The sequence below is a fragment of the Cetorhinus maximus genome, unplaced genomic scaffold (genome assembly GCF_964194155.1).
Source record: "Cetorhinus maximus unplaced genomic scaffold, sCetMax3.hap1.1 HAP1_SCAFFOLD_1181, whole genome shotgun sequence".
NCBI lineage: Eukaryota > Metazoa > Chordata > Chondrichthyes > Lamniformes > Cetorhinidae > Cetorhinus > Cetorhinus maximus.
In genome coordinates, this window is record NW_027597123.1 from 1 (window position 1) to 14,592 (window position 14,592).

The 14,592-nt window shown below is 50.1% G+C and overlaps 2 protein-coding genes across 2 annotated transcripts in view; one reads left to right on the forward strand and one right to left on the reverse strand.

The window, feature by feature from the left end:
- The first annotated feature begins 6 nt into the window (after nt 1-6).
- LOC144675825 (beta-enolase) lies at nt 7-5,160 on the forward strand. Its single transcript, XM_078536396.1, has 8 exons — nt 7-37; nt 151-284; nt 789-1,011; nt 2,622-2,819; nt 2,938-3,139; nt 3,861-3,969; nt 4,150-4,208; nt 4,915-5,160. The coding sequence occupies exons 1-8, from the start codon at nt 7-9 to the stop codon at nt 4,982-4,984; spliced, it is 1,026 nt and encodes a 341-aa protein (XP_078392522.1). The 3' UTR covers nt 4,985-5,160.
- Nucleotides 5,161-8,943: 3,783 nt separating this feature from the next.
- Nucleotides 8,944-14,592, reverse strand: part of LOC144675826 (sperm-associated antigen 7-like) — an 88,964-nt gene continuing 83,315 nt past the window's right edge. Inside the window, exons 5-6 of the mRNA XM_078536397.1 lie at nt 11,057-11,216; nt 8,944-9,449 (exon numbers count right to left, since the gene is read on the reverse strand). Coding sequence (XP_078392523.1) covers nt 9,334-9,449; nt 11,057-11,216 — 276 coding nt within the window. The 3' untranslated portion in view covers nt 8,944-9,333. The remainder of the gene's footprint in view (nt 9,450-11,056; nt 11,217-14,592) is intronic.

The following is a 14,592-nucleotide window of genomic DNA, read 5'->3' on the forward strand; positions in this document are numbered from 1 at the left end:
GAACTGATGCTGGCACTTGATGGAACACCAAATAAATGTGAGTGTGGGTCCTGACGAAGTGTCTGAGACTAGATATTTCTAACTGCTTCACTCTGTACCTGGCAAAGCGTCAAAGACCAATGATAACCATGTCTCTCTGTGTCTCCTCAGCTAAATTTGGTGCCAATGCCATTCTGGGAGTGTCTCTCGCAGTTTGCAAAGCTGGTGCTAAGGAGAAGGGTGTCCCTCTGTATCGCCACATTGCTGACCTCGCAGGCAACAAGGACCTCATCCTCCCGGTCCCGGTAAGTTTCCCATATTCCCACCCTGCTCCCCTCCCAACATTCAACATTCTTGTTTAGGAACTCCCGGAAACAGAGTAAGGCTCCCTCTACACCGACCCCATCAAACACTCCCAGGACAGGTACAGCACGGGGTTAGATACAGAGTAAAGCTCCCTCTGCACTGTTTTCATCAAACACTACCAGGACAGGTACAGCACGGGGTTTGATACAGAGTAAAGCTCCCTCTGCACTGTCCCCATCAAACACTCCCAGGACAGGTACAGCATGGGGTTAGATACAGAGTAAAGCTCCCTCTACACTGTCCCTGTCAAACACTCCCAGTGTACCTTTAGTTGGAGTTGTGGGTTGGTGTGTTGCTGAAATGACTGATCCAGAATGAATGCACGATATTGCCGACTGTTGGTCCCCATTCCCCTAGCCCTGACCTGTCGGGGAACGGGGTTCACTGGAGAGTAGCTTGGCTCCTGTGAAGGCAGTAAACCCCTCTCCCTCATCTCCCCGCAGGCTTTCAATGTCATCAATGGGGGCTCCCATGCCGGTAACAAGCTGGCCATGCAGGAGTTCATGATCCTGCCAGTGGGAGCCACCAGCTTCAAGAATGCCATGCGTATTGGGGCCGAGGTTTACCACAACCTGAAGAATGTTATCAAGGCCAAATACGGGAAAGATGCCACCAACGTGGGTGATGAAGGAGGATTTGCTCCCAACATCCTGGAGAACAACGAAGGTACAAATAAAAACACCCTTCCCATCTCTCCTGACTAGACGGCTGTGTCGTCAACATTGATTTGGTCTGTGTCTTTGGGGGGCTCTCTCTGTCTGTCTCTTTGGGGTTGGGGGTGGGGAGGGGTGAAGTGGGGGAGGGGTGGAGGAATCCATGTTGTGTTTGGCTGCCTCTCTGTCTCTGAGGTGCCAGTGTGCCGACCGTGGGGGGAGTGGGGGCTCTGTCTCCCCAAGCGTGCTGGTTCTTGGGTGCCCCCTGCAGTGTCCAATCCGAGAGGGCAGACAGGCAGTTGGAGAATGAGGCACCGGACAAAACCCCAGCCTATCCTGGCTGAACACTGCCCAGCCAGGGTCTTCAGTTACCCAGCAACAGAGGGTCCCTGGAGCACTCCAGCTTCTCATGAACTCACTCCATAGATGCTGGACTGACCTTCACTGGGACTGTGGACTAGCTGAGGCAGTGCATCCTCCCAGTGGGGCAGCACACCAAGTTTCTATCTGAACTCTGTTTTTGTGTCAGTGGCAGAGCTGGAGTTCGTTCCTAGAGGAGAGGTGAGAACATTGACCAGGGCACCAACTCTTGACCTTTGACCAGGAATCCTGAGTCTGGTCAGCCCCTGTTACTCAGTTAGTGAAGTGGTGGGGTAGATGGTGAGATGCTGTCTGGTGGCTGACGGCCAAGGACAACTCCCCCGGCCTTCAGCTCATGTTCAGTTCTCAGCTTCTTCCTTGAAATGTCAAGGCTTAACTTTCTCATTTGGAGCAGTAACAAGATCTGGGCTGGTGCAGCCTCACACTTTAACCTTTGGATAAGGGCCCACAGTGGAAAACCGCTCGGGATACCGAAATAAACTCCAAAAATGGCAGGAGGACAGCTGCGATCTTGAATGTCAATGAGAAAAGTCAAGTTTGTCCTGGCAAAGTGCCCTCCCCCTCCCCATCTCGCTCCACCGCGCCCCCTCCCCCCTGCCCAACCTTGCACCCAGGGTGGGTGCACGAGGCAATCGAGGGTGTCCTGGCAAAGTGCCCCCCTCTCTCTCTCTCTCTCTATCTCTTCCCCTCCCTCTCCCTCTCTCCCTCCCCCTCCCTCTCTCCCTCCCTCTCACTCTCTCCCCCCCTCTCTCTCTCTCCCCCCACCCAACCTTGCACCCAGGGTGGGTGTACGAGGCAATCGAGGGTGACCTGGCAAAGTGCCCCCCCCTTCCTTCCCTCCCTCCCTCCCCCTCCCTCCCCCTCCCTCTCCCTCCCTCTCCCTCCCCCCCCCTCCCTCCCTCCCTCCCTCTCCCTCTCTCTCTCCCCCCGCCCAACCTTGCACCCAGGGTAGGTGTATGAGGCAATCGAGGGTGTGTGGGAGGGAGCCAGGGGTTAAACAAAAGCTGGTTCTCTGTTTTCAGGTCAGGGTGGAGTTAGCCAGAGGCCCTTTTGGAAACAGTAAAGGAAGTTGAGGGCCGTACAAGATGGCTTTTTGGTGAAGAGTCACAGAGCTGAAATGTTAACTCTCTCCCTCTCTCTGACCTGCTGAGTATTTCCAGCATTTCTCAGCTTTAATGAGACAGGGATGGCTGCTGACCAGGTTCAATTCTCCACTTTCTTTCTCTTCCCCCCCTCCCCCAGCACTGGAGCTGCTGAAGTCAGCTATTGAAAAGGCCGGTTATCCCGACAAGATTGTCATCGGAATGGATGTGGCTGCCTCAGAATTCTGTCGCAAAGGGCAGTACGACCTGGACTTCAAGTCTCCGGACGATCCCAGCCGCTACATCTCTGGGGAGAAGCTGGGCGACCTGTACAAAGACTTCATCAAACATTACCCTTGTAAGGACAGGACTGACGTGCTGGGATGGGGGTCGGGGTGAGTGGGGGGAAGCTGTTGGGTTGGGAGGGCTGGTTCTGGGAGGTTCTGACCCTGTCTTGTCTTGTCTTGCCTTCCAAGTGATCTCCATCGAGGATCCCTTTGACCAGGATGACTGGGAGCACTGGTCCAAGTTCACCGCTGGAGTTTCCATCCAGGTTGTAGGTGACGACCTCACAGTCACCAACCCCAAGAGGATCCAGACTGCTATCGATAAGAAAGCCTGTAACTGTCTCCTGCTGAAGGTCAATCAGATTGGATCAGTCACTGAATCCATTAAAGCGTGAGTAACAGTTAATCCAGCGAGCGGAGGTGGGGGCGGGGGTGAAGCACCTTGGGGTGGGGGGCCAGAGTGGGGAGGGTGGTGGGGAAGGAAATGGGCGGACACACTGCATTCTGTCCAAATGTGATGATGTCACATTTCAATCTGTTCACGGTAACTCTTAATATACTTAAAAGGGAATTGGGGGGGATATTCCCAGAGCGATGGCAATGGGACTAATTGGGTCGCCCATTCAGAGAACCAGCACAGGCAAGATGGGCCAAATGGCCTCCTCTGTGCGGGAGAATCTCCAAAGCAATTAAAAGAACAACTGGGGTTAGGATCCTTTAACTTCAAATGTCACAGACCATTTGGAAGGAAGGTGTTGGGTCGAGGAATGTTGACCTTTCAATGCTCCTGCTATTTACAGTGGCTGAAAGGAGAGATGGACACTAAATATAAAATCCCAGTTACTGGGTACACACTGACCCCTGCTGTATTCTGCAGATACTTACAGGCTGGGACGTCAGTGTTGGCATTGGTACTTCCTGCTCTGGCACTGCATTAATAAACTATCCCATCAAACACTCCCAGGACAGGTACAGCACGGGGTTAGATACAGAGTAAAGCTCCCTCTACACTGTCCCCATCAAACACTCCCAGGACAGGTACAGCACGGGGTTCGATAATGGGTAAAGCTCCCATTATGTTCTGTATTTTAATTAATTTCTCTTTCTTACAGCTGTAAACTGGCTCAGTCTCATGGCTGGGGAGTGATGGTGAGTCATCGCTCTGGGGAGACCGAGGATCCTTTCATTGCCGACCTGGTTGTTGGACTCTGCACAGGGCAGGTGGGTCTATGTTCCTGAGTTTCGTGGATGAATTCTAACCCTGTGGGTTTCTTTTGTTGACACCGGTAGTGGTTGAATTTCTTTATAAAGTTGTTCGGCTGAAAGATTGGAATCTGAGAAGCACCAAGTTGTGCCTGTGCGAGTGTTTGGATAACGTATGGGTCGTTTTCTTTCCTACAGATTAAGACTGGTGCTCCCTGTCGCAGTGAAAGATTGGCCAAGTACAACCAGCTGATGAGGTGAGGCTTGCGAACGCTCGAGAATTTCACAGAGGTTGGGTTTCAGGTCCTGGACCTTTGCCTTGAAGGGACTGACTGGATGGGCGTGGTGGTGGGGACCTGTTATTGGGGACCTGTTATTGGGGACCTGTTATTGGGGACCTGTTATTGGGGACCTGTTATTGGGGACCTGTTATTGGGGACCTGTTATTGGGGACCTGTTATTGGGGACCTGTTATTGGGGACCTGTTATTGGGGACCTGTTATTGGGGACCTGTTATTGGGGACCTGTTATTGGGGACCTGTTATTGGGGACCTGTTATTGGGGACCTGTTATTGGGGACCTTGGGGGGGATTGGGATATTGCTGCTACTACTGAAGCACTGTTACTGCTGTATTAGGGACTATTGGGCAGACTGAGCTTGATCCTACACCCCTTGCTCCATCTCTGCCTCCCACACCCTCTCTCTCTCTGCCCCTGCTTCCTTTCCTGTGATATCCCTGGGCAAAATGTATGGCTTTTGGACACCAAGAGAGAATTGGGCTTGTCTGTGATTCATTCTATGGTTGAATAAACATGTTCGCACCCCAGACAGCAGCCTGAAGCTCAGTGCGGGAGGGTAGTAATGTCTGCAGGCTGCATACTGTGTTGCTGAGGTCTGTATCTATGCGCGCATTGCAAATGCAGAATGTTATGAAACTGATGATCTTTCTGGCCTTCCTGTAGGATTGAGGAGGAGTTGGGAGAGAAGGCAAAGTTTGCTGGCCACCACTTCCGGCACCCTCTGAAGTCCTGATCTGTCTGCACGAGATGTACGGAGCAGAATCAAAACCGCACTCGCTGATCAACTGTCATCCGTTGTCTCCCCACCAGCCTCTGTCCCATGGCTCCCTCACAAGGCTTTTAGCCTATTAGATGTTACATTGGAATCAGACTGTGCAATGTGTTGGTGAATAAACATTGTCACTGAAACCTGTTGTTTCTCTTGAGTAATGTTTTGGTGTGGAGTCCCTCTGCCAGTCAGACTAGAGCCTATCTGGAGAGAGACTGAGGCTGGAGGTCACAGAATGAAATGTCCTGGGAGGTGATGCATTTGGGGAGGTCAAATAAGGCAAAGGATTACCCAACAAATGGGAGAATACTGAGTGTAGAGGAAGTGAGGGGCCTTGGAGTGAATGTCCACAGGCCCCTGCAGGTGGCTAGACAGCTCAATATGGTCGTTTGGAATCCTTTCTACTATTAGCCAAAGCAGAATTTAAGAAGAGGGAGGCTATTCTGGAACTACATAAAACACTAGTTGGGTGACAATGTGAGTACTCTGTTCACTTCCGGTTAGTACAGAAAGGATGTGATTGCATTCGAGAGGGTACAGGGGAGATTTACCAGGATGTTACCAGGACTGGAAAATTACAGCTGTGAGGAGAGATTGGAGAGGCTGGGGTTGTTCTCCTTGGAACAGAGGCGGCTGAGGGGAGATCTGATTGGGACAGAGGCGGCTGAGGGGAGATCTGATTGGGACAGAGGAGGCTGAGGGGAGATCTGATTGGGACAGAGGAGGCTGAGGGGAGATCTGATTGGGACAGAGGAGGCTGGGGTTGTTCTCCTTGGGACAGAGGAGGCTGGGGGGAGATCTGATTGAATGTCTGGGAGGGGTCTATTTCCTGCAGATCAGAGACGAGGGGGCAGATTTAAAGAGATGGGAGGTGAGGAAAATCTTCATCCAGAGTGTGGGAGGGGGTCTGGAACTCTCTGCCTGAAAGGGCAACAGGCAGAAACCCTCAACTCATTTAAAAGGTGTGTCTGGATGAGTCTCGTAACCTCCAGAGCTGTGGACCGAGTGCTGAAAAATGGGATTTGGCTGGGGGGGGGGGTGCTTGTATTTGGCTGACGCAGACACTGTGGGCATGAGGGAAAAGTGAGGAAGAGCAAGTGGTAATAACCTGGAACTTGGCACTCACGCTGGTGGTGAAGGCAGGGACAATGAATGATTTCAAAAGGAAATTGACGGGCACTCAAATAAACTTGTTGGGTTACGGGGATAGAGCAGGGGAATGGGGCTGACGGGGTTGTTCCACAGAGAGCTGGCATAGACTCAAGGGGTTGAAGGGCCTCCTCTGCCATTATGATTCCAGGTCTCCACGTTTTAACTGCATTCCCTCATCCCTGGTACCATTCTAGTAAATCACTGCAGCCTCTTCCCAAGCTCTTGACATCTTATAGGGTGGTTCCCCAAAATAAACACAGTACCGCAGCTGGGGCTGGCCCAGTTGTTTTGGTTTTTAAATTCCTTTTGCACTTAACAGCGATTAAAAATGCCCAGGATATTGGGCAGCCTGTTTAAAATTGCAGCTTGTCCTGTCACCTTCAAAGATTAATATATCCATTCCCCCTTATTACTGCTCTTCATTCTCCCTGCCAAAAACTATCACCTAACACTTTGCTGATGAAATGTTATGTCCCTTGTGTCTGTTACAAAACTCGAAAGTACTGAAGAGGATAGTATCATCTGCAAACTTTGAAATTATTCCCAAGTCCAGCTCACTAACATATCAAAAAAGAGCAGTGGTCCTAGTACCACTTACAGGGGACACAACCTCTATTCTAATAAACAACCAGTCACCACCATTCAGTCAGCTTTCAGCTCCTTAGACAATGTTACATCCTCTCAGCACTCCCCTTCTGCTAACAAGTCTATGATATGGTATTTTATCACCTCGTATTTTCAAAGTCCATATGGACAACATCAGCTGCTTCACCTTCATCCCCCTTGTCACCACCTTCAGGATGCAAGTCTCTCCACTTGCCTGGATGAGCGCAGCTCCAACAAGAAATGTGCCACTGTCCAGGACAAAGCAGCCCATTGATCGGCACCCCATCCACAAACATTCACTCCCTCTATCACTGACGCACAGTAGCAGCAGTGTGTGTAGCATCTACAAGATGCACTGCAGGAATTCACCAAGGCTCCTTAGACAGCACCTTCCAAACCCACGATCACCACCATCTAGAAGGACAAGAGCAGCAGTCACATAGGAACACCACCACCTGGAAGTTCCCCTCCAAGTCACTCACCATCTATATATCGGCCGTTCCTTCACTGTCGTTGGGTCAAAATCCTGGAACTCCCTAACAGCACGGTGGATGTACCTACGCCACATGGACTGCAGCGGGTCAAGGAGGCAGCTCACCCCCACCTTCTCAAAGGGCAATAAGAGATAGGCCTTAGATGCTGTATTAGCCAGTGACACCCACATCCCCAGGATTAATTTTCAAAAATATCCTGCACACATAAAAACCAACACAGGAGAAAATATAGTTTCTAAGCCTGGTAGAATGTTAGAAATTAAGGTTTATTTGAGAAAGGATAAAATGATTTCAGCAACTAACTGACACCAAGCATCTCACCAGAATATAATTTACATTCAAACATTGCAAATATAAGATAAAACTGGATGTAAAATGGGTGGAAGGTACACTCCCAAAGGCAATGAAAAGGGACTGTGTCTGACCAGAGCAGTGTGCAACTCTCCTATCAGTAATAGGAGCTCATTAACAATTCCACAGCAGAGCATGGGGGAAGGGGAGGAGAGGGAGGGAAGGGGAGGAGAGGGGAGGGGGAAGGGGAGGAGAGGGGAGGGGGGAGGAGAGGGGAGGGGAGGGGGGAGGAGAGGGGAGGGGAGGGACGAGGAAGGAGGAAGAGAAGGGGCTCTGGCAGAGTGGAGTCCTTATGTAGAATGGCTGAGCAACTACCCCCCCAAAACCATCCCTCCCACTCCCACCAGCTCACCCCAACTGCTCGGAGCTCTCCCAGAGTCACTGCCCTGGTCTTGCCTCACTTCCAGCCGGACTTTCCAGAGAAATCGGGATACAGAGCAGATGGACTTGGAATAAAGTCACATGTCATTTAAAAGAAGGGTTTATTCAAATTAGTCCCCAGAGTCAGACAGGGGGGAGGAGGGAGCAGACACGTGACAGGGCAGCAGCGATGGGAAGTGCAGCACTGGGCAGGGGTCGGGGGTTCCAGGGGCGGGGGGTCGGGGGTTCCAGGGGTTGGGGGTCGGGGGTTCCAGGGGTTGGGGGTCGGGGGTTCCAGGGGCGGGGGGTCGGGGGTTCCAGGGGTTGGGGGTCGGGGGTTCCAGGGGTTGGGGGTCGGGGGTTCCAGGGGTCGGGGGTTCCGGGGTCGGGGGTTCCAGGGGCGGGGGGTCGGGGGTTCCAGGGGTTGGGGGTCGGGGGTTCCAGGGGTTGGGGGTCGGGGGTTCCAGGGGTCGGGGGTACCAGGGGCGGGGGGTCGGGGGTTCCAGGGGTTGGGGGTCGGGGGTTCCAGGGGTCGGGGGTCGGGGGTTCCAGGGGTCGGGGGTCGGGGGTTCCAGGGGTCGGGGGTCGGGGGTTCCAGGGGTCGGGGGTCGGGGGTTCCAGGGGCGGGGGGTCGGGGGTTCCAGGGGTCGGGGGTTCCAGGGGTCGTGGGTTCCAGGGGCGGGGGGTCGGGGGTTCCAGGGGTTGGGGGTCGGGGGTTCCAGGGGTTGGGGGTCGGGGATTCCAGGGGTCGGGAGCGGCCACAGTTTGGAACCTGGTATCTTGCGGGAATGAGTGAAGCGAAAAAGCTGACAATTCAGGACCCGCGATCGGTGCCAGAGGCTGGGATTCCTGTGGGTGATCTGGGTCAGTTTTGGACTTTGACATCAAATCCTGCTTCACTTAAAAAAAAACTTCAACCAATTGCACCTCATTAACAACCGATCCTTTAAATCTTTTCTTGTACTTCACACCTCGACAGTGCTGAACGATAATTGAGGATTGACCCCGGGGGGGGGCGGGGTAGAGGAGTGGGGAGGGGGTGGATTGAGGATCAGGAAGGGAGCGTGAGCAGGAAGAAGCTGGTGGAGATTAAACATTCCTTCATACAGTTCACAGGAAACTGTTCCAGGCCCCAGGGCCAGACAGACTGTCGGCATCTAGAGATACTCCTCCCCCAACCCCCTCAGCCCTCTCCCGCTGCCCCAAACTGCACACCCCCCACCCCCAGCCAGGTTCAACAAAGCACGGTTCTAACAGCCGTGAGCGAGGGGGGGCGGGGAGGGAGGGGAAAGGGTGGGGGGGAAGGTTTCTCCTCCTGAGCGAGGTCTTGGCGCTCGGGGTTCAAGCCTCTTACAGTCCACTCGATCCACTTGTTCCTTCATCCGACAGTTTCAGCTTCTTTTTGGCCCGGATCTCATTCATGGCCTCCTCGATCGATCGGGTGTCCCTTTTGTTGGTTGTGGGCACTGAGGAGGGAGGAGAGCAGGGGGTGAGAGTGGGGTGAAAGCACTGAAGAGAAACCCCCACCACCTCCTCCCACACACACATGTGCGTGTACACAGTCACACATACAGGACCCCATGCACACACAGGTCTAACCTCTGTGGCATTGCTCATAGCTACTGGGATGTGATAGCCTGCAGCAGGTCATCATAACACTGCCAACAGCATCCTGCTGCAGAGCAAGCAGGGCCTGTAGGTATTACTAGAGGTTTCAGTACACGCGCACAGGTAGTGCATAACAACCTGCACTTCTACAGTGCGACTGACAGGAACCATATTAGATAAAAATAGACACTGTGGTAGGACAGGCCAAGGAAGTATGTTTTAAGGAATGCTTTAAAGCAGATGACAGAGGTTGAGGTATAGAGAGGTTTAGGGAGGGAATTCCAGAGCTTAGGGCCCCCCAGGCAGCTGAAGGCCCGGCCGCCAATGGTGGAGCGATGGGAATCGGGGGATGGTCAAGAGGCCGGAATTGGAGGAGAACAGAGATCTCGGAGGGTTGTAGGGGCTGGAGGAGGTTACAGATTAACGGATGAGAGTTACAGACTGGAATTTAATCGAGGGGTTCGGGTGGTTTATATATAGAATAACAGATACCCGGGAGTGAGTTACAGACTGGAATCTAATCGAGGGGTTCGGGGGGGTTTATATATAGAATAGCAGATACCCAGGAGTGAGTTACAGACTGGAATCTAATCGAGGGGTTTATATATAAATAACAGATACCCGGGAGTGAGTTACAGACTGGAATCTAATCGATGGGTTCGGGGGGGTTTATATATAAATAACAGATACCCAGGAGTGAGTTACAGACTGGAATCTAATCGAGGGGTTCGGGGTGGTTTATATATAGAATAACAAATACCCGGGAGTGAGTTACAGACTGGAATCTAATCGAGGGGCTCGGGGGGTTTATATATAGAATAACAGATACCCGGGAGTGAGTTACAGACTGGAATCTAATCGAGGGGTTCGGGGGGGGTTTATATATGGAATAACAGATACCCGGGAGTGAGTTACAGACTGGAATCTAATCGAGGGGTTCGGGGGGGTTTATATATAGAATAACAGATACCCGGGAGTGAGTTACAGACTGGAATCTAATCGAGGGGTTCGGGGGGGTTTATATATAGAATAACAGATACCCGGGAGTGAGTTACAGACTGGAATCTAATCGAGGGGTTCGGGGGTTTATATATAGAATAACAGATACCCGGGAGTGAGTTACAGACTGGAATCTAATCGAGGGGTTCGGGGTGGTTTATATATAGAATAACAGATACCCGGGAGTGAGTTACAGACTGGAATCTAATCGAGGGGTTCAGGGGTTTATATATAGAATAACAGATACCCCGGAGTGAGTTACAGACTGGAATCTAATCGAGGGGTTCGGGGGGGTTTATATATAGAATAACAGATACCCGGGGGTGAGTTACAGACTGGAATCACTCTCTCAGTTTTGTGTCTTTATGATGGGATTCCTGTGGATAATCACGTCTCCAGGTTGTGTGCCAGTGATTAGATTCCCCGCGATGGTACAAGAATCTCTGCCACTGTAGCCTGCACGTACCACAACCATATGCCTTGTTCGCCTGCAGAGTCTGTGCTCCCTCCTTTGCTGCTACAGTTCCAATTAAATGGCTGTACTTCTCCCTATAGTTGGTGTTGGGGCAAGTCTCCTTCGAGGGGCCTCGAGTTTCAGCTTCCGCCGCTTCCTTCTGAGCCAACTCCTGCAGGGAGGAAAAGGAGGAGAGAATCATCATTCACCAGAGCACAGGCCCCCCTCACTGGACAACCAACCCCTCATCAATAATTCCTCCCCAGTGAGAGAAAGGGGGATCATATTTAACAAGGTTGTAGGGGGATCATCTGATTTACAGCAACTTACAGCTCACCCCCCCACCTCCACTGTTACCAATTGGCGATGGAGATAATTTCAACCCCTACTGTTCCCCCCACTGGGACACAGAGAGGGGGAGAGGGATAATTCCAGCCCCTCACTGTCCACCCCCACCCCTCCAAATGTGGTATCAAGAGGGGGAGGGGTAATTACAGATAAAGCTGAAGCATTCGCAACAATCTTCAGCCAGAAGTGCCGAGTGGATGATCCATCTCGGCCTCCTCCGGAGGTCCCCAGCATCACAGATGCCAGTCTTCAGCCAATTCGATTCACTCCACGTGATATCAAGAAACGGCTGAAGGCACTGGATACTGCAAAGGCTATGGGCCCTGACAATATTCCACCAATAGAACTGAAGACTTGTGCTCCAGGACTTGCCGTGCCCCTAGCCAAGCTGTTCCAGTACAGCTACAACACTGGCATCTACCCGGCAATGTGGAAAATTGCCCAGGTATGTCCTGTTCCTCAAAAGCAGGACAAATCCAACCCGGACAATTACTGCCCCGTCAGTCTACTCTCCATCATCAGTAAAGTAATGGAAGGGGTCATCAACAGTGCTATCAAGTTGTCTCTTACTCTTCTAAACTCCAGCTGATACAAGCCTAACCTGTCCAACCTTTCCTCATAAGACAACCCACCCATTCCAGGTATTAGTCTAGTAAACCTTCTCTTAACTGCTTCCAAAATTCCCCTTGCAATTAATAATCACTCTATTAGCTTTCCTAATTTCCTGCTGTACCTGAATACTAACCTTTTGTGATTCATGCACTAGGACACCCAGATCCCTCTGAATCTCAGAGCTCCTCAATCTCTCACCATTTAGATAATATGCTTCTTTTTTATTCTTCCTCAAAGAACTCCAATAAATTGGTTAAACATGATTTCCCTTTCACAAAACCATGTTAATTTTGCCTGATTACCTTGAATTTATCTAAGTGCCCTGCTATAATGGCTTTAATAATAGCTTCTAACATTTTCCCTATGACAGATGTTAAGCTAACTGGCCTGTGGTTTCCTGCTTTCTGTCCCCCTCCCTTTTTGAGTAAAGGAGTTACACTGGCTATTTTCCAGTCTAATGGAACCTTCCCCGACTCTAGGGAATTTCAGAAAATTAAAACCAGTGCATGAACTATCTCACTAACCACTTCTTTTAGGATGAAGTCCATCGGGACCCAGGGATTTGTCAGCCCGCAGCCCCAACAATTTGCTCAGTACCACTTCCCTGATGATTGTAATTTTCTTGAGTTCCTCCCTCCCTTCCATTGCCTGAGTTACAGCCATTTCAGGGACGTTACTTGTATCCTCTACAGTCAAGACCGATGCAAAATACCTGTTCAATTCACCTGTCATCTCCTTATTTTCCATTATTAATTCCCCAGATTCACTTTCGATAGGACCAAGGCTCACTTTGTTAGTTCTTTTTTTTAAATATCTCTCAAAACGCTTACTATCTATTTTCATATTTCCAGCTAGATTTCTCTTGCACTCTAATTTTTCCCACATTACTAATCTTTTGGTCATTCTTTGTTGTTTTTTATATTCTGCCCAATCTTCTGACTTGCCACCCATCTTTGTGTAATTATATGCTTTTTCCTTAAGTTTGATACTATCTTTAACTTTTTTAGTTAACCACGGATGGTGGGTCCTCCCCTAAGAATTTTTCTTTCTCATTGGAACGTATCTATTCTGTGTATTCTGAAATATCCCTGTAAATGTCTGCCACTGCATCTCGATTGACATATCCCTTAACCTAATTTTCCAGTTCGCTTTAGCTATCTCAGCTTTCATGCCCTCATAATTGCCCTTATTTAAGTTTAAAATACTAGTCTTGGACCCACTCTTCTCTCCCTTAAACTGAATATAAAATTCAATCATAATATGGTTGTTGCTACCTAGGGGTGACTTCACTATGAGATCATTAATTAATCCTATTTCATTGCTCAATACCAGGTCTAGTATAGCCTGCTCTCTGGTTGCTGCCAGAAGGTGCTGTTCTAAGAAACTATCTGGAAAACATTCTATGAACTCACCTAGGCTGCCTTTACCCATCTAAATTTTTTCCAGTCAATATGTAGATTAAAATGCCCATGATTATCGCCGTATCTTTCTGGCAAACTCCCATTATTTCTTTCTTTATACTCAGCCCTACTATGTGGTCACTGTTAGGGTAGGGGGCCTTTACACCACTCCCACAACTGACTTCTTGCCTTTATCATTTCTCACCTCTACCCAAAATGCTTCTACATCCTGGTTTCCTGAGCTTAGGTCATCCCTCTCTATTCTGCTAACACCATCATTGATTAAATGAGAGCCACCCCTCCACCTAGTCCTAGCTTCCTGTCCTTTTATCCCACAGTAATCCCTCTGTAATGGCTGCCAGATCATACTTACTTATTTCTATTTGAGCTGTCACAGAACCATAGAACACTACAGCACAGAAAACAGGCCATTCAGCCCTTCTAGTCTGTGCCGAAATATTATTCCGCTAGTCCCATTGACCTGCACCTAGTCCATAACCCTCCAGACCTCTCCCATCCATGTATCTATCCAATTTATTCTTAAAACTTAAGAGTGAGCCCGCATTTACCACATCAGATGGTAGCTCGTTCCACACTCTCACCACTCTCTGAGTGAAGAAGTTCCCCCTAAATGTTCCCCCTAAACCTTTCCCCTTTCACCCTAAAGCCATGTCCTCCCGTGTTTATCTCTCCTAATCTAAGTGGAAAGAGCCTACTCGCATTTACTCTGTCTATACCCCTCACAATTTTGTAAACTTCTATCAAATCTCCCCTCATTCTTCTACGCTCCAAGGAATAAAGTCCTAACCTGTTTCATCTTTCCCTGTAACTCAACTCAAGACCCGGCAACATCCTAGTAAATCTTCTCTGCACTCTCTCAATCTTACTGATATCCTTCCTGTAGTTAGGCGATCAGAACTGCACACAATACTCCAAAGTTGGCCTCACCAATGTCCTATACAACCTCATCATAACATCCCAACTCCTATACTCAATACTTTGATTTATGAAGGCCAGTATGCCAAAAGCTTTCTTTACAACCTTGTCTACCTGTGACGCCACTTTCAGGGAATTATGTATCTGAACTCCCAGATCCCTTTGTTCCTCCGCACTCCTCAGTGCCCTACCATTTACTGTGTATGTCCTACCTTGGTTTAACCTTCCAAAATGCAACACCTCACACTTTTC